This window comes from Chinchilla lanigera, unplaced genomic scaffold (assembly GCF_000276665.1).
Source record: "Chinchilla lanigera isolate Chin_1 unplaced genomic scaffold, ChiLan1.0 scaffold00047, whole genome shotgun sequence".
Lineage (NCBI taxonomy): Eukaryota > Metazoa > Chordata > Mammalia > Rodentia > Chinchillidae > Chinchilla > Chinchilla lanigera.
This window is the reverse complement of record NW_004955448.1, coordinates 16,944,610-16,964,220: the sequence shown is the minus strand read 5'-3', so window position 1 is coordinate 16,964,220 and position 19,611 is coordinate 16,944,610. Positions and strand designations below refer to the sequence as shown.

At 39.4% G+C, this 19,611-nt stretch overlaps 1 protein-coding gene across 3 annotated transcripts in view; it reads right to left on the bottom strand.

Moving 5' to 3' along the window:
• Positions 1-16,846, bottom strand: part of Serpini1 (serpin peptidase inhibitor, clade I (neuroserpin), member 1) — a 34,740-nt gene extending 17,894 nt beyond the window's left edge. Inside the window, exons 1-7 of one of the 3 annotated variants that reach the window (XM_005393142.2) lie at positions 15,707-16,818; positions 15,016-15,135; positions 12,128-12,394; positions 10,638-10,868; positions 8,485-8,679; positions 6,502-6,706; positions 969-1,066 (exon numbers count right to left, since the gene is read on the bottom strand). In XM_005393142.2, the coding sequence (XP_005393199.1) occupies positions 969-1,066; positions 6,502-6,706; positions 8,485-8,679; positions 10,638-10,868; positions 12,128-12,377 (979 nt within the window). In that variant the 5' untranslated portion in view covers positions 12,378-12,394; positions 15,016-15,135; positions 15,707-16,818. Of the gene's footprint in view, positions 1-968; positions 1,067-5,325; positions 6,190-6,501; positions 6,707-8,484; positions 8,680-10,637; positions 10,869-12,127; positions 12,395-15,015; positions 15,136-15,706 lie in introns of those variants that run through there. The other 2 variants (XM_013518652.1, XM_013518653.1) reach the window with 2 other exon arrangements.
• Between the last annotated feature and the right edge of the window lie 2,765 nt (positions 16,847-19,611).

The window sequence follows — 19,611 nt, the reverse complement described above, 5'->3', positions numbered from 1 at the left end:
CCAGGATTGAAAAGAAGGACCGGGAGACTTGCACCTGTGTCTAGCAACAGGCTGTTTTCTTGTTCCTCCATAGTCATGATTACCCAGGACTCCTCGATGGAGATGACGGTCTGGCCAGAGGGAGAAGGTAGACCATGCCCCAAGCCCTCTCATTCCTGTTGGACTAACTGGTTGGATGGTTGTTTTTTGACACCGGATATTGCAAAGCTGGTCCCAAACTCAAGCAATCCTCCTGAGACTACAGATATGTCACCATGCCTGGCCTGTTGCCTTTTATTAATGATAAATGCCTTGGGGTTAGCCACTTAAAAATAGACCCAAAAGTATTTTAAACAGTCTAAATGCCTCAATATAACTAATATTTTATGATGTTTATTCTGTACAAGTTTGGATATCCAAATCAAATAATTCAAGTGGATTTTTTCCCTTTGGGCTATTTAGACTAAATAACTCAATATCTCAATGTGCCAGTATACTTTGAAGGTATCTCTTCAAAACCACCATTTTTTATGGAAGACATTGGAAAAAGTTTAAATCATCTTACTTTAATCTCTATTCCTTTAAAAACAATCTTTGGTCTAATTCTCACAGCAAGAGGCACTCATTTTTCTGCTCTTCCTTTACCTTCCTGATCATTCACTACAGTGGGACATATTGAGATATTCAATCAACACGCCTTTTGATTATCTACTACACATGGTATTGTGTCAGATAAGATGGGAAATTCCAAGATGTTTACGCCAAGCCTTGTGGAGAACACAATTTATTAAAGATAAGACACGGACAACATAATATAAACTTAATGCTATAATTATATTTATAGTTTGTTTATAGAAGTTAAAAATACTTTTTACTAGATTTATTTGGGAGGCAAAACCATATTTTACCTCTCAGAATTCCATGGTAGATAGAGGATTTTTATATACTTTTACAGAATAACATATTTTAAGCTGATATTTATTTCTTACCAGACAGAGTGGTCAAATTTGCATTTTTAAAGAATATTTCAGTTATTCCAAGAGCCTTCAAAATGTCTTTTAAATCAAATTCCTGTTCCACTGTGAACCTGGAGAACATACAAGAGGAAAACAGTTATAATATACTGTTACTTGGGACAAGAATGGAATGTTAGATATGTTGATTTTAAATGTCTACTTTATAGAGTGTAAATTATGCTAAAACACTTTTGACTGCAAGATCCATTTGATTATGCTTATAAAATATGAAGCATTGAAGGGAATGATACAGCAATAGGATTTGAATTCATAAGTTGGAAAATACATGATATAGACACAAACTTAATATACTATAAAATGAAAGAATTTTTAGATCAATAATCACTAAGTATCATGTATTTTTGATCTAGTAAATAATATATTTAACCTTTCAAGCTGGTAATTACTACCTATAAATTTACCCAGGGTGTTTCCTTCTTTTAGCACTATGGTCAGTTTATGCTGTTTACCCAACCCCCACTCACCATGCACAGAGAAACAAGGGCCGAGTCCTGCTGTACAATTAACCCACTCAGTATTTCAACTCAGTAAAAACTATCACATTATAAAATGCATCTTCATGGTTATATTGATCTGCTGGACATAAATAAACCAGTTCTCATGCTATCAAAAAAATACCAATGAAATTGAGTTAAACATTATTTCTTAAAAATTGTAGGCATTTATAATTCTAGCAGTGTTTTTAAACAAAAGAACAATGGCTCTTAGTTTTGTTTTAATGAACTTTATGCGTTATTATATATAAATATGCAGCAATTTTGTAAGAAGACAAAAGTATAAGTATAGTGGTCATAAATAGAGTATTATTTTCAAAAAAATAGTTTTGTCAGGCATGATGGCTTATTTCTATGATCTAAGTGCTCTCTGAGGCTGAGGCAGAAAGATCACAACTTAGCAGTGTAGTGAAACCCTGTCTCAAAATAATAGAAGGGCTGGTGATGTAGCTCAGTGCAAAGCTCTGGGCTCAATCCTCACTACCACAAAATAATAGATAAGTGATAGATAGATAGACGATTGATAGTTAGATAGACAGACAGACAGACAGACAGATGGACAAACACATGGTTCCCACAGGAAAGCCAGACAGGTTATGGAATCTTCCCTGAAGCAGTGAATTGTATCATTATTCTTTCTAGTGAAAGGTATGAGTCAAGTATGCGGCATTAACAAATATTTTTTAAAACAAGTTTTGACGACAGTAAAAGACACAAAATCCTGTCAAAGTGAAAAATTTTCCTTTCTTTAGGATGTTGCTTTCTGATTAATATAGATCATAAATATCAAGTTTTAGGCTGTATTAGGTTATGTCTTTATGGCACTGAAAGTTATATTGGAATCATTTTTATGTCTTAGAACTGGAAGGAAATGATTTTCATATATAAAACTTAGACAAGAAGGGGAGTGACCAGGAAAACAATTTCAGTAGGCCCATTTTAGGAAAAAATAAGATAGACAAATATACATATACTAAATATACTAATCTAAGTACTGAATTTTACTCTATCATATACTTTAACTTGGTCTTTACATTATTTCATTTTCTATCAAAAGTAAGTATTAATGAGAAAATAGAATTGCTTTATGGTACACACTTCACAAAGGGAATAAAGAGGAAAGTACAAGACGCCTTAGAGAATGTATTCAATGGCTTGATGTGTTTGGGCATGTGCGTATGTGCTTTTTGCTAGTATGTATACTTTTGAACACTTATATGGAGTTTATTGTATGCCAGGAATTGTTCGAAGAGTACTAAAAACAGACTAATTTAAATATCACCACTGCCCTTGAAGTTACGTGTCATTATCTTCAGGTAACACGAGAAGGAGCTGAGCGGCAGCTGAGACAACTTGCTCAGGGTCACACAGCTCCAAAAGGCAGAGCAGAGGTGTGGATCGAGGCGGCCCTCACCCCCTAACAGGGAACGTGGAGGCACGTATCAGGAGTGGGTTCTTCTTACTTCTTCAGAGCAACTTGATTTGTATCACACTGGTAGCCAGCTGGCCAGGTGATGATGAATATTTATCCGGATGAACTTGAGCAAGTTCCTTAACTTTTAAGCCTCAATTTGGAGACAGGGAAAATGACAATGACAATATGTCCTTCATAGCGTTGTTAACTAGAGGGTTAAACCAGGCTTACAAAAGCCTCAGAATGTGGCTTGCTTGCTGAAGGCACGGGGTAAAGGGCCAGCACTGCTGATACTACTTACTGCGGTTAGGTAGAACATCACACTCGTGTAGCTATTAAGATGTCGCATGTTCACGTTCTAACAGTCATGGGTATATTTTTGTTGAATAGCTGTATTAATCCTTGCTTCCTTCACTACAAACTAGTCAAATCTCGTCTGTTACTAATTTTAGTGTTTGCCATGTCTGGCATAAGACAGGTCATATAGGTTGAAGTAGAATAAAATCTAGAAGTTTGTAAGATTTTTTTGTTCAAAGATAAAAACAGAATGTGAATAATTTGCACTTGTCCATTCCTTGGCTCTTTTATCTGCACAAAGCAACTGAAGAGCCATCATTCAGTTATTAGCTCTTTGCTTTTAGTACATACTAATATTAATCAAATCACAGAAATTCAGGGTTGCATTTTCAAAATACTATACGTGAATAAAACTACAAAATCATTAAAGACTGACACCGGAATAACCTAGAAAACAGCAGCATTTTCACCCGGGCTAACGCTGGGTCACACAAGTCACTACGGTCACTGAAATGCTGAGTGGGTCCCACTGCTGCACAGTGGCGGGAGGGAGTTTCCCACGGACCCCTAGAGCACCGTAAGTATTTGAAAACTCTCAATCCGTTCAAAAGGGAAACCAGCTGTATCTTATCTGGCTCTTTCACTTCCCTGTGTGTGCATTAGCCATGCAGGGGGAGTTTATAAAACTCCTGCAGAAATGGATTACGGTAATTAGCTGTGCCTAGTTTAGTAACAGGCATTAATATGAGCAAGTAACTAAACTAGTTCATAATTGAAGAATATCTCTTAGAAAATGAAAATTTAATTTTCTTCTGCTGCAGTCTTCAATTTCTCAGTGGACAGGACCCAGAGGCCATATTTTCTAACGCATGTGGTTGAGTTAGAATATATGATACTTATTAAGCATTCATTTAGAATTCTGCTAAAATATTCCTAAACAACTTTATATCTTCACAGATTTAAAGCATTTGGAGACACTACTCTTAACTTATGGATGTCAGTAAGAGAATCATTAACGCTATGAATTTCTGATAAAATCAAAAGGAATTCCGTGTAAAATGCCAGGAAAAACAAAATTAATGAAAAAGGTCAGCAGATGAGTACTGACATGGACTAAATGACTAATAAGCTTAGATCTGACTTAGAATGTAATTTAAACTCATATTAATGTCCAAAAGTAAACTGTGCTTGGCATTAAGACATATTGTTTATGTATTTGCAAGAATTAATTATCATATACTTTTTTAACATTTTAAGAAACCATTTTTATTTACTTACAAAAATCATGCTTAATCTCAAATATTTCAAAATCCATTGTAAAGGCTCTTTTAAAAGTATAGATTCAATTATCATATATTTTAAAAGTGGCTTTATTTGTTAGATATTCATTGACTATGCTTGATAGCAGACTTAGAGTAGAATTTTTTTCTATATTTTAACGGTATTGTCATAGAAAGTGATTCACACTGAATGTTTTAACCAAAGAGAAAAAAATGAAACACTTAGTTTGGATTACCTTAATTTTTATAAGCAGACCAAGGAATGTATGACTATATATTATGTACGGTAATGGCCAGCCAAAAAATAATTTTCTAGCCCAAAATATCTACACTCCCAAATAGACCTCTTTCAGTAACACAAGCAAGAACCAGCTAAGCTTTTGTAAAAATAGGTATTTAAATAAAAAGTAACTCTTTAAAAATTTCCTGAGTGGCTGTCGATACTACACCACGATGGGGCCTGTTTGGGGAAGCTGGTACATCATTTAATACACCTTAATCAACTTCAGTCCCGTGGCCGCCCTCCTGCTCTCCCTCCCAGAGGCTTGCCCTCTTCCCCAGAGTTCCCTAAATCAGAATAAATATCAATGAGCTGACGATTTAAAGAGCAAAATAAAAGATAGACACAGCGACAGGAGACAGGGAGGTGGATCTTTTCCCGTGGGAAAGGCGACCAAGACACGGAGGGAAGGGGGAAGCAGGAAGGGAGGGCAGGAGAGGGAAACAAGCCGCGCTATGTCGTGGACCCGCTCCCCAGGAGGACTGTAATCACGACGCACTGCAAACATGTGAGGGTATTTCAAAAATTTTAACAAGTGAGTCAATACGTTTTAAATAATTTAGCATTCTTTAATGCCTTATTTATCACCTTTAAATGTTCATGGCAACTATATTTGAACATTTTCTTAATTTGGAATGAGTGTTAGAACTGTACTGCCACATATACATGTATATTTATCTGCTATTTATTGGTGTGTCTTGCGGTCTAGCCTAAGTTTACACGTTATATTTTTAAACATATGTATGTTGAACTAATCTAGCTTTCTTACTAGCTCTTAAGGTCCTCAGGGATGGAATAAACATCATCAGCTGGGTTTCATTTTACAAACATTTACTGTGTTTCTTTTCCGTTGAAGAAAATTGGTTCTACCGTATAAAAACTTGCAGAGGGGAAGCAGGACGCAGAAGGCAATGCTCCGGTGGGATGGTCTCGGGTCGTAACCAGGAGGAGCAAATATGAGACGCAGGTGAGGGTCACCTGGTCCAACACACAGCTCGGGGAGGCTCTCTAGTAGAACTGGGACCTGAGCTGACTCCGAAGTGTGAGCAAGAAGGTCTGGCGAGGACTGCGAGAAGGGCTTTCTGGGACCATGAACGCGGACTCCAGGACATGAAAGGAGCAGGACGCACAGGGCGTAACTCAAGCACGTGGGGACAACGCTGCAAAGTGCTGGTGTGCTGACTGGCAGAGGCGGGGTTCAGGAGGTGAGTGGCGGTCAGGATATTACAGATCTGCACGGATTTCATGCTTTCAGCCGCAGAGGGGCCTTTCGCAGAGCTGCCTCCTCTTGACTGTTCTCGGCTGCATCTCTGTGTCTGGCCCAGTGATTTGCTTGTGCCTCTGCCGGCAAGGCCAGAGATTATTTTCCCTCCAGCTGTAATCAACTCCAGTAACAAAATCAGAAAGACTGTCCATGAGAACAATATTCGGAGAAAGTCGATCAAATAATCTCCTAAAACAAAGCTAAGAATATTGACTCATCACTGGATCTAGGCCTCGGAACATAGCAGTGAATGAATCAGTGAGTAAACACGGATGCCTGGGGAGAAACACTGAAGCATGAAAGAACACTAAGGACTAGAACAGGAGGAGGAAGAGGACAAAGAAGAGCAGGAGGAGGAGGCCATGTAAGAGTCGAAGGCAGGGCAGTTTTATCGCTCACGCCTCCACCGGAAGCCCTCCCTCCATGCTGTGGGAGGAGCCGCGGGAGAGCGCTCACCTGGGAAGGTACACTTCTACTTTTTGCTTCTTCACAGAGTTGGCCCATTCTTCAATCAGCTGCGCCTTGACCAGTGGTTCTAGAGTAGCCAGTGGGACTTCCTGTCTGGACAACACTAGCGTCATGCTTAGCTCGTCACCCTCGTACGGTATCTCTAGGACTTGGTAGATACCGCCAGCTTCATTGGAGCCATCACTGAATTCCCCTGAACAGGAAGGAAGGGCCATGAAAGATCTATGTGAAAAGTTCCTCTAAAAAGGTTTAATTTGGTTAGGATTTCTTCAGAAATAGGGTGTAGAAAATAAGAATGTTTGGCATCTGCAAAACTGTCCCTGAAATTAAATGAATTTTAATGTTCCAGGGCCCTGCAAAATTTATTTTATTTTAGAGTCCCCAGAATATTTTCACATTTGTCATAACATGTTCTCTAGATTTATTTTTACTTTTAAGTGAAATACTTCAAAATATTTAAAGCATATTACTATAAACAATAAAAATTCTCATTACAAAAATAAAGCATGGCCCCGAGTTGGATGCAAATCACATTTAACAACATTTACTTGATATCTAAAGAGGGAATTGGCTACATAATACCTGATCCTCTAATATTACCTCCACTACAAGTTTTGAGGCCATAGTTACACAGACAAGAAGAAACCTAGTCATCCTACAGTAGTCTAGTGCAGTGGTGGCTAACCTATGCCATGTATGCCACCGCAGGCTGTCTGTATCACTGAAAGCTTGGAAGGCTTTGTCATCACTGGTCTCGTGTATTTACGATGACTAAGATCTCAGATTAGGTAATTAGGTAATCTCTTGGTGTTCTATGAACTTGGCCAAATTATCTAGGCTTGAATATATTCTCAACAGTCTTTAAAACAAACACTTCTGCCACTGCTTTAAAATCTCCCTACTTTCAAAAATTAATGTCATGCTGTTTCTATTTTAAAGAGAATAAACGTTTTAAAAACATGAAAACCTATACAGAATTTCAAAACAAGATGATAGGAAATCAACAATGGTTTGTTATATTGCATATTGTTATCTTCAGAGTAGTTGTTCAGATTACCAGGTATAAGCATGCAAAATTGGTCAAAAAATTAAGAAAAAAATTTAAGCATTAACTGTGCTGAATACACATTTCTCAGATGAAGAACTACAAATGGCAAATAAATATATGTAATGCTTTTTAATGAACACTTTCCCATAATAGATCTAGGTTGTTTAGACATTAAACATTTTGGTTTTCACACAAATGGGTATTTCCCTTTCATATTTTGACTATTAACTAGATTTGCTGTGATTATAGTCTTTTAACATTATAATATACTTTTAAATAGTATAAACTATTAGTTCTAAAATACACTTGGCTTAAAATTACATTTCTGATTGTGACTTAACAAATTATTAGAATTTAATTTAGTATGTAGAAAGGAATAACACACTAAGCTGAAGAGTAAAGAAACATGTTTGAAAACAACACTGGGGGTATTAAATTTTATCACAAAGCACAGTCATTAAATGAAACTGAATGAACAATTATTTCTGGCAATAGTTTAAAAAAATTTTAAATAAAAGAATTTAAATGCTCCTGTGAGAAGAACGATTCCAATTCAAAAAGTGGTAAGGAGCCTAAATCAAGGGTGTGGTGGGCCGAGCAGCTCACTGGAAAACATCCCAAAGCCAGGGAGTCGCGCAGTAACGCGGAACGTTCGTGCATCGTGCCAGATGTTTCCAGATGAAAGCCCACTCAGCAGGTCTGATCGGCTACAGGAATTAAAGGGACACACTGGGAAACTGTCAATGCACAGAATGTTCACTCAGCGTCTAATTACAAGTAGCCTTGGAAAATGCAGCTAAGGAAATTGAATTCTAGCCCAAATGAGACTGACAAAGAGCTTGAGTAATGAATATTTCATTTCATCTTTCTAGAATTTATTGGTGTGCTACAAGAAGAAAGAAAGAAAGCCCAAAGTTGCTTACCGTAATAAAATTCCCCTTGCTGGTACATCATGGGAATTTGGACCTCACTTTCGTCATCTTTAGTGAAGGAAAAAGTTCTAGTATTTTCGGGTCTAAACTGTGACTTCCAGTTGCCCTTGAAATACACAGCATTGATGAGCGCCAGATGAGTGACAGCCTCAAAATCTCTTGGGGACACCAAATCTTTCAGAAGATCTATTTAAGGAAAAGTAAACAGACAAAAATTCATGCTAAATTAAAAAGTGAAGGGTACCGAATGTTATCACCATGTGATACAGTGGTTTGCGACTATTGTACACTACATTTACAATGAAAATAAAAGCTATCTTACTTTCAAAGAAAAAAATTACACACACACACACACACACACACACATGCACACACGATTATATAGTTAGCAACTAAACTCATCCAAAACAACAATACCGCCTCAAGTAATACCAGTAGCACCCTGACATACAAACTACACAGCCACATGCATGACTCTCAGGCAGCACCACCGTGAGCTGCAATCATACATGTGAGACTCTGAACACTGACTGAGCACGCAAACATTTCTAAATTGATTCTTGAACAATGTTTGAGATTAAATGTCAACAATTCAAACTTTCCCCTGAATATCGGACATCCTTCCACAAATACAACAGTTGCTGTTAACTAGATGAAAGCAGATGAGTGAAGCCAGTTTAAATCTTGATGCCTTATTTCTGTCATTTGAGCTGCTCCTTTCCAAACGTATTTTAAAAGATACTGGTCTTTGTTGTTTGCTGGAAGTGTCTAAAAGAGTTTGAAAACTAATACACTTTAATAATTCAATATATCTCAGGTGGATGGTTATTCTTGATTTATTCTTTGAATGCTAAGAAAAGACCTTCAAAATAAGTTTTCTTTGTGCTACAATTTAATCTTTTAATCTTGGAAAACATAGGACCAAAATATGCTCTGCATTCTCTGTATTTTATTAGAGTACTTCTTAAAATAAATGCTTCAGTATTTTGTGAATTATAGGATAAAGGGTATCTGATTAGGTTTAGTTCTTTTTGTCCTAACAAAATTTTAGATTCACATTTATTTGGGAGTTTTGACATTAAAATTTTATTTAATGTACAGCTACAGTACTTTCTTTGCCTTTATCTTGTTTTTTAGATCCTAATATCAATTATTACTCAGATAAAATTGGAAGATAAAATGATAAAATGTGGAACACCTTAGCCAGCCATGGTGGCCCACACCTGTCATCCCAGCACTCTGGGAGGCTGAGGCAGGAGGACTGCTTCACCAGCCAGGGTTACATAGTGAGTTCAAGGCCAGCATGAGCTACACAGTGAGACTGTCTCAGACAAACTAATAAACAAAAATTAGAAACTTAAAAAGTAAAATGTGGAACATCTGAAGACCTTAAATTTTAAAATATTAATTTGAAGTCAAATTTAACATAATTGCTTTTTTGTAGGGATTTCAACCATGGGGACTGAACCCAGGGCCTTTGCACTGAGCAACATCACAAGCTGTTTTTTGTTTTTCTGTTCTTTTTGAGATACGGTCTTTCTAAATTGCTAAATTGTCTGGGCTGGGCTCAAAACTGTGATACTTCTGCCTCAGCTGCCCAGAGTACTGGGATTACGGACATGTGTCACCATGCCCGAGGAAGGTAAGGGGATCTTATTCTAATCCCTTTCCATTTATTTGGGCTTAAAATAGGCTGCTTTTCAAGAAATAATCCTTTTGAATTTTTTATTGCCAATCTAGTTTTGGAGATCTAAAGCTAACAAATATCTTTAAATTCTGATTTTACCTGTCTAATTCTATCTTAACTGTATTGTTGAAAGAATCACTGAATGCCATCCTCTCTAGTAATACATTTATTCACTAGTGAGCTCAAGCTAACCCTGCTACGTGGAGGAAGCCTGTCAGTCAGAGAGCAGAGAGTTCAGGTGATCGGTGCCAAATTCTTCATGTATGAAAAAATTCACTTCTTCCTCGAGAGTTCATTCACAAGCAATGTTTCCGAAATGGACTGTAACCTGCAGAAAATTACTACTAGACACCAACTAAATGCTGTCGAACATTCAAAATGCAAAGGACTGAGGGGACAAATACTTTCCAGAACAAAAGATGGTTAAACTACGCTAGCAGGGAAAGAAAGAACATACCGCTTGTGTTGTTTTCCACCCACTTATTGATGTAGTTGGCCGCAGCTACGTTTTGACTGAAGTCCACATGATTTACTTCTGCATTAAAGTACTTCTTCATCATTTTCAAAAAGTCCTCATTGACGTGAAATCCATTCTGTACGAAGAGGGAATTGGCGATCTTCAGCTCACACTGGCTCTCCTCAGCGGGTACCATGTTAGAAAACGCCCTCAAGAGGGAAAGTTCTTCACCTGCAAGACGACGGAGGACGTTCATTCGTGGAACAACCATGGCGAGAGGTCAAGAAGGGGCAACAAGCAGTAAACTCAGTAGGGACGTAAGGAGAACACGGCCCCGAGGGAAAGCGGGCTTATTCCTCACAGCGCTATGGCGAGGCTGTTCCAGTGCTCGTATTACTTCTGGATGTTTCAATAAGTAGCTTAATATTGTCAACTAATACTATTTTCCACTGCATTATTATATTGCTAGAATCTACAAAGCAGAAATTGTCAGTGATTTTCTTTCAATGCACCTGGGTTGATTTCTTTAAATTAGTCTTATTTTATAGTTACCGGGGGAAATTCTCTTTAATTATCTCTATAAATTCAAGTTAGCTGGAATCGTTGTGCACACCTGTGATCCCAACGCTCGGGAAGCCGAGGCCTGAGGGTTGCAGTGAGCTCGAGGCCAGCCTGGGCTACCTACATATTGAGTTCTAGGCCATCCTGAGCTTGACTAAAACAAAGAAGAAATTCAAGGTATTTCTTCCTTTAAACCTTACTATTGCTAGACTTTTTAAATATTATAACTAGAAAATCCATTCTAATTAGTCATAGTCCTTAACTTTCTAATGAGTTAATTTATGTGCACATTAGAAGCATTAAAATAGAAATCATACATGGTATTAAAATGATTATAAAATACCTTTGGGCTAGAAATTTTCCCGTATACATATAATTTTTATAATAATACAACATTTCAAAAAATTCTTCTATGCTAATTTATTTATTTATTTATATATTTATTTATTTATTTATTGTGGTACCGGGGATCAAACTCATGACCTTGCGCTTGCCAGAGCTTATAGCCCCAGCCCTCTTATAAGCTATTTTAAAAAAGGGGATACAGTTGATTTTTAAGTAAAAAATGTCTTACGGTCTTAGAGAACCATGTTCCTTCCTTTACACAAATAATCATAGTTGTAATGTTTCATGTATTTGCACGACAATTGAATAATACAAGCTTTTCCCTATAGATCAGGCACTCCAGAATCATTTATTTGTATCACAATGAAATTTATTTAAATAATAATAATTTTGAAGTGTAATTTTTTAGACTTAGGCATAGGTGGAGGCAGGAATTAACACCTTTCTAGCCCTTCCAGCCATACCACTTCAGTATCATAATTTCTTACTTTGTGTAAATATCACCGCCTCCAACACATGAAAAAATAACTTAGTTCAAATTTAAAGTCCAACCACCTGGAGAAATCCAACCAGAGCGCACTCACCAGTTTTCAAGTTGTCATATCCCATTGCAAGGCGGATTTCTTTCAGAGTAGAGCCTTGAGCCCCAAGTTCCATTATTCCCATTGCAAGGGCAATGCTCAGCGGAGAGAAGAGAATATTTTCATCTTCCGCAGAGGCTCGGAGATGGTTGTACATGCTCACCGACACCTCTGCAATGGTTCCATCTGGGAAAGAGGCTCCTGACACCACACTTTGCAGAACCAGCAAAGAGAATAGCCCAAGGAAAGCCATACTGGGATAGTTTCAAGCTTAGGAAACAACAATTTACACATTAATTTTCTCAGAGAAATAATAGAGTAAAAGGAAAAATATAAGGAATTATTTCTTGGTAAAGAAATACTTTTTAAAACACACACAATATTAATATTGCTATGACAAAAGCCCCCTTAGAATTATGTTGGAAAGCCCTAGTGTGTGTGTGTGTGTGTGTGTGTGTTTGCGTGTGTGCACATGCTCATGCAGGACTGTGTGTCTGAAGATTGTCCCAAGAATAAGAGAGTTATGTCTCTAAACTTCATGAAGTTAAGCGGATGTATAGACACATACACAAGTGATTCTGTTATATTTGGAAAACATAATAATTCTTTTTCATAATCTCATCCCATATATTTCGATCATGAGTTTCAACTCACTCACCCTGCTCCCCCTAAATTACATAGGTCTAGGATAACTATCATGAAAGCCAGAAGATGCTTCCAGGACTTGGGGTGAGCTGTCGAAGTTAGCCATTTTAAACACCACTTTACTCATTTACTACATTTAAAAACATTAATACGCTGTGTAGCTGGGTTACCAGCGGGTGGAACAAGCTCAGACACACATGTGCCCGCGTCCCAGTTTACTCAGCCCCAGCTGCAGAGCTCACAGGAAGTGAGCTCTGTCAGCCCATCCGGGGCCTGTTCCTCAGGCGGGGGTTCCCTGCACAGGCGCTGTTCTCACTGACACTTGTCAGCAGGCAGAGCCTCCTGCCGACGTTGAGAATGAAGCGGAGTTGTCGATATGACATTGTCCTTGTGTACTCAGGCTTATGTTTCCATTTCAGCTTGCACCAACAAATTGTGGATTCCATTTAATATGTTTAATATCAGGTTTGTCTCGTTCTAGAATCACACTGAGAGCACATTTGTTTTGGTAAAAGAAAGCAGCGTTAGGGCCCTGATGTCCTCGACTAGCATTTACGTGACGGCATGCCAGTACTGCAGAAGCTCCTGTCCACCCACAACGGCCTGACGCGTACCCACCGCGCAGGATCTCCTTTCCCGGTATTCTCCCACTTTGTCTGTGCAGGCATCTAAGAAGCCTCACTGGTCACGCAAACAACGAACTTATTTTTTTTTAATCATTTTTAAGTTCATCATTAAAATAATACATAAAACAGTATTGAGCAAATACACTTGAAAATTGTATTTTAATTAGGGTTGAGCACTAATGATCTCCATTCGTCAAATCATGGTGCAGATACGTTTAAATGAGGAGCGGGGGATATGCAATAGCCGATGAGCCAGAAGTTCCAAATCAGGCCTGTGATTCCTGATTCCATGAAAAGTAAGGAGTGGAGGGGCAATCATGGAGAGTAAGAGAGAAGTATTTCCCTCACTCTGTTGGGCAGTCTGGTCTAGGGCACAACGAGGGTACACTACATCATACAGTTTGATACACCACTCTAACTCTACCCTGACCAAACTGAGCCTCACTACTCCAGTTTGATGTCATCTAGTATAAAACTAAGAAATTAAATTCACTATATAATACTTATAGCTGTCATTCAGCAGTACAGCTACTCTGAAGCCACTGCATTTAACACAAGCATCAAACTTCAGGCTAATAAAAGTATCTTATTCATGGAAAAAAGTAATCTATTGCCAACCAATACATCCCAAATAAGTTTACTTTTATTTACAAATAAATATTTATGAGATAGCAATAGCTAACTTTTTTGTGTACTTATAAAGTTTTCTTGCTGGGTGGTGTGGCACATGCCTGTAATCCTAGCACTCGGGAGGCTGAGGCAGGAGGATCACTGTGAGTTCAAGACCAGCCTGGGCTACACAGTGAGCTCACTGCCAGCCTGAACTGCATAGCAAGACCCTGTCTCAAAAAGACTAAAATAAAATAAAATAAAATAAAATAAAGATTATCTTATTAGACTTTTTAACCATGTTATAAGTACAAACTCTTACTATCTACATTTTGCAAGTGCAAATACAGCCTTAGGTTTTTGCTCAGTGTCGTTTGGAAGTGCTGGAGCAGGACTACAGCTGAAATCATCCTTAACAGCAAAGTAGGCTGCTTCTCTAGTCTTTGGATAAGTAGTCATGAGACTTGAAGGACAAGACCTGGGCTCAGTCTCGTATCTGGCAGCATGGCATGTGACCTTCCACCAGCCACATGAGTTCTCTGAAACTTAGATTTCCCGTTTGTGGGATGAAAATACTGTATTAATCCTTACTCTGCAAAACTATGAAAGAAATATTCTAAATTAGAAAATTATGTGTGAACTACTTATTTTAAGCTGTAAGGCTTTCTAATAGTGGGCATTATTAGGAGAAAAGCAATGTTTCCTAAGTATGTATATTTTCCAACCTAAATAGAAAGTTATAAAGCCAAAGTAAGTATTTTTATCATTCTTGTTGGCCATCTAATACAGTACCATTATGTATTCATCCTGCCGAGATGGTATGGTACCATGAAAACATAGAAATATTTAAGACCAGGCTCTTATCCTAGAAGAACTCACACCATTGTGCAAAAGTATATAATCCACTACAGTAGTTCTCATCTTTTCAAGAAAAGGAATCATTTAAGAACCAGAAAAAGAGTAAATCAACCCCTTCAGAAAAATGAATGCCCACAGATAACAGAATATTACCTTCGGCGGGTGGGGTGTTCCCTGACCTCAAACTGGGAACAACAGGTTGAGGGCAGCTGGTCCAGAGGCAGACAGGCAGTGTTCCAGGAGCGGAACCCACAGACCCACAGGGTTTCTTTTCTGGTGGAAACAGAGACAACAACACCACTGACACAGCTGCGGGCTCCTGCGGGCTCCCGGGAAGCACCCTGTGTCTGGGGGCGGGGGCTCTTCCAGGGTGCCGAGTCCAGCAGCAGGTTGCTGACCACCTGTCCTGCTGGGAAATCAGGAGCCTGTGGCTGTGACTGACAGCAGAAGTTCTTCCAGGAAACTGTACAGATTGAAAGTTCTCTGCTCTGGAAGCACACACGTTCGGAGCTTTTCTCCTTCTGAAGGCAAAGATTTCAGTTTTCAGGTAAGCCTGCCTCTGCTGGCCCAGTCCAGCTTCTCGGACGCTGCCTCCTTGGCCCGCTTGCGGGGCTCCCGCCCCTCGGCTGCCTCTGACTACCTCTGCGTGTTTGAGGTCTTTCTTTGGTGGGAGACAGACGTTCCCCTCTTTTTTATACCTTCTAAATGTCGATGTTCTCCATGGACCTAGTCCCGGCCCTGCTCTCTTTTCTGCGAATACTCCTCACTCGAAACAAAGACGTGAAAACTACTACCCTTCTTCAAAGCCTAACGAAGGCAAAACTCTAGTTCTGACTTCTTTTACCTTTAGCTCTGAGGTACATCATCCCCTGCTCTTCAGCCGTTTGCACTGCAGTTGCTGTGGGCGCTCTGGAGGCAAGGCGGCTGAAACAGGCCGCTCTCTTACCGAGCCAGCTCACTTCTTTGCTCACAGTACCGGCCTCTGGCCCTTCTCGGTCCGCTCTCCCCAGGTTCAGTGAACTGGCCACACCCACCCCACGCTGCAGCCAGCACCGCTCCTGCGGCCCTCCAATGGCCATGCCGCGGCCACAACAGCAGCTCCGCACCTTTCAAGGGCTACACCGACGGCTCCCAAACACTGTCTGCATCCTTGGTTAGTGCCTTCCCCAACAGCTTACAAACTGCCTCCAGATCAACTGCCTTCACACACCCTATGGCTAAGTTACTCCCGCACATAGAAAAACACCGCAGGACGCTGTAGACCGAAGCCCAGAATCTCTAGTCTGGAACGCAATCCTTCATTCGCACTGGGATTGAGCATAACGTTCTACTCATCACTCATCACCCTCCTACAAACCCCACAGCTCCGATCAGATTTGCCTTGCAGAGGCGTTCCCTCTCATGTCGCTGACTTGTGTATTTTTTTCTAGAATCACCCCCTCTTAGTTCCAGAATTTCAGATCCTAACTCTTCCTCAGTATTGTGTTCCACTTCGGAGTGTCTCCAGTTCTTCAGTTAAAGAAAAATCCCTTCATCTCTGCAGTGCTGCTACATTTTATCTCCACCTGCCGAAAGTACACACCGGGGCTTCCAGAGCAGATCGTTCCGTAGGTGTATCCTCTCTCGCCTTAGACTTTGAGGGCACAAATGGAACGGTCGCCTCTGTACAGACGAGGCTGCTCGGAATACGACACAACACAATACACGAAGCAGGTGCCAACCCAACATCTCTCAAATTAATACAGCCCTGGAAGGAACAGCAAGGGCAGTTGCAGCTTTTAAGGTTTCTAGGTGACTGTAATGAGCCTAGAAGTTGCTCATTTCCATTTTTTATTCCCTTTGATAAAGTGTTTCCTCACTGAGGCTGAGGCCGTTTCCAGCCCAGCAAGGTGGTTCTCTGCCCCTTGCTGGCTCGGTGCAATGCCCAGGCGTGCGATGCATTAACAAGTACAACACCCGAACAATCAAAAAAGGTGCCATCCGCACATGACCGTCTTAATATTGTCTGCAAAATGCCCAGGGTCGCCATGAGCCACAATAATCAATGCATTCCCCAGTTACTCCCACATGGAGCGTTACTTCGAAGATTCATTATTATCAGGCAACTGAATATAATATTTTTAGATAAAAAACACAAGAGGATGCAGTACTAGAGCAGTAGGAGATAACGCTGCCATGGTAGGAAAGGTAAAGCAGTTGAGCTATGAATAAACTACTAATTCTTGAGCATTTCCTCCTTGCTATCTATGGCAAGGAAGCTGCGTGCACGTGTGGATGTGTGCGCTACTTTAGAAGACACTTCATTAAAATAGGTCAGGAGACTGAGTCATCTTATAATTGAGGTAGGAGAAATTATAAAACTAAAACCATTATTATTTTAAAAAAGACATTTTAAGGTTTTCTGATAATTTATGCTACTTATAAGGAGATCAAGTATTCATAAGTACATCTTATTGGGTTTCAATAACCCAATTATTTAAAATGTTAGAATGATTTTATAATTGGGAGCTGAGAAACAAAGGGAGGTCCTCCATTGCCATGGAGACAAAATAGCTGATGGATGTTTTTCTTCTAAAAAGAAAAAAAAAGCATAGGAAATAACTAAGGAGAAGCATCTAACACAAAGGTGCTAGAATTCCTCTAGCCTATTAATTCTCAGACTTTACATGCAAAAGGCTTTTATTCTTTTAATTGAATGAACCAACACAGGGTTGCTAAAATTTTTTTAATGCAGCAAATATGTTGAAATGCAGAGGAAAACCGCTAAAACAATGCCACTAATGAATATCTCAAAATAAAAACATGACAGTCCTCTACAGTGGACATATTTGGATTCATGAAATTGTACTATCTTTCATCATTTTGCCATATATTGATGAAAATTTTTATCATAAGTGTTTAGAAAACTGCTTGGAAGTCACTGTTCTAACTTTGGTAAATACTTTGGTAGTTGCTAAATTTTTGTACAAGTTGAAGTCTCCAAGCGTTTTTTCCTGCTTTTCTACGAGATAGGCTAAAGTTAGATACAAAGCAATGAAGCTGGGAAATCTGTTAAACAGAAAAAAGTCCCCATCATGTGAAAAAAATCTATACTTTAGCAATCTGTAATTTAGCAAATTTCCTTTTTGTCACATGCATGATGTTCCTCATCTCCATTAACTTCAATGTTTCTGAAGGTGAGATAAATCTAATAATCAATGTCCAAAGAAACCAGCTAGTCGCCAGACAGAGGTAAAGCGTGATACAACTGTCATTTTTTTGTCAGGTCCCACAATCTGGGCAAGTATGCGCTAGGTTACTTGTTAACCTTTGTTTCCTCCATGGACTTATTTCTGTTGCTGCTGCCTGTCCCAGCTGAATTTTCCTTATACTTGGAGCTGGACTTGACCTTGATAGGACATTTGTATGCAGAACAGGAAGGACACTGTAAGTAATGCCAATATTCCCTCGAAAAATGAAACTATTGATTTTCTTGTAAAAAAAAAACCACCAACCAAATGCTTTACAAAGGACGCAAGGATAGAAGCACATGCAGATAGATAAATATGTGCAAGCAGAGAAGCCTTTTCTCCATAAAGCACACACAAATGTCGGCTGGATACCAAGCAGTACAAGAGTTAAACCTAAAAGCAGGAGGACTGTCCAAACCTCTCAGAATAAATCACAGTGCTTCGAAAGCTGGAAAAGTGAATGATCTGCGTGTGCCACGCCAAGGACTATCTCTCAGGTGTTATCCAATGCTGCCTAATAGCTTCCAAAATTACTTATATCATCTTAGGCATATAGTGAAGTCGAGGTGTGTGTGGAGTGTATGCATGTGAGAGTAGAATATCCAAGTCATCGAGTGGAAATGTAGAGAATAACCCAATATTCTTTAAGATGCCCTAAGATGACCTCAATCCAGAAGTGCTCAGGAGGTTTCAACTGGAAAATTCATTATGACGTATGTATGACGAGTAGTGGCCAAAGGCCATCCGGATGAATGTTAAGGTGGGTTAGAGTTAAATTCCCGCTAGCTGAGAGGATTCTATGCTGTGGTGTGAATAAATGTGCTTCACAGGTTTTACAGACGTGAATAGTTCTTCTCTTTAAATTTTATTCTCTCAGAAACAACTGTTGTTCAATTAAGATGTCTGTTAAAACCAATGGGTCAGAACCAAGGAAATAAAGAAAATAACAAGAGGTTTAGTTCTGTCATCATAAAATCTGATACTATTGGGTCTCAGAAAATAATACCCCAAATTATGACCCTCTGCTCTGCTGACTATTTCACATTAAAGGTCCCGGCTGCGCATCAGGTGCTGGAAAGGTTTTGCTCTGATATCCCCCATCTGCCTTAAGGCAGCCCCTGCCAAAACAGAGCCGCAACTGCCTTCATGTCTTCTGGGAGAGTGGATTATCTGTCTCAGGAAGAAGTCTGAGGACTGTAAGCACACCCGGAACAACACCTGTACCGTAGGACAGTACAGGTCTCTCAGGCCCATTCAGATTCCACTGAGAATCATTTAGAAGCTAATTTCTGTGCCTTGGGACCATTCCTTTTCCCTAAAATTATTTAGTGGTCCTCTAAACTGCCTGCATTCCCCAGTGGTTTCTTTTTTGAATGAAGAGGGCTTCTACCCACCAATCATCTGGCTCTTCTCTGAGTTCTCTCATTTACTTCCTTCTTCATTATCTGCCTGTCTTTCCAACAGCCAGCACAATGTGGCCGTTCCCACACACGCCCAACTTGCAGTTTTCAACAGGATA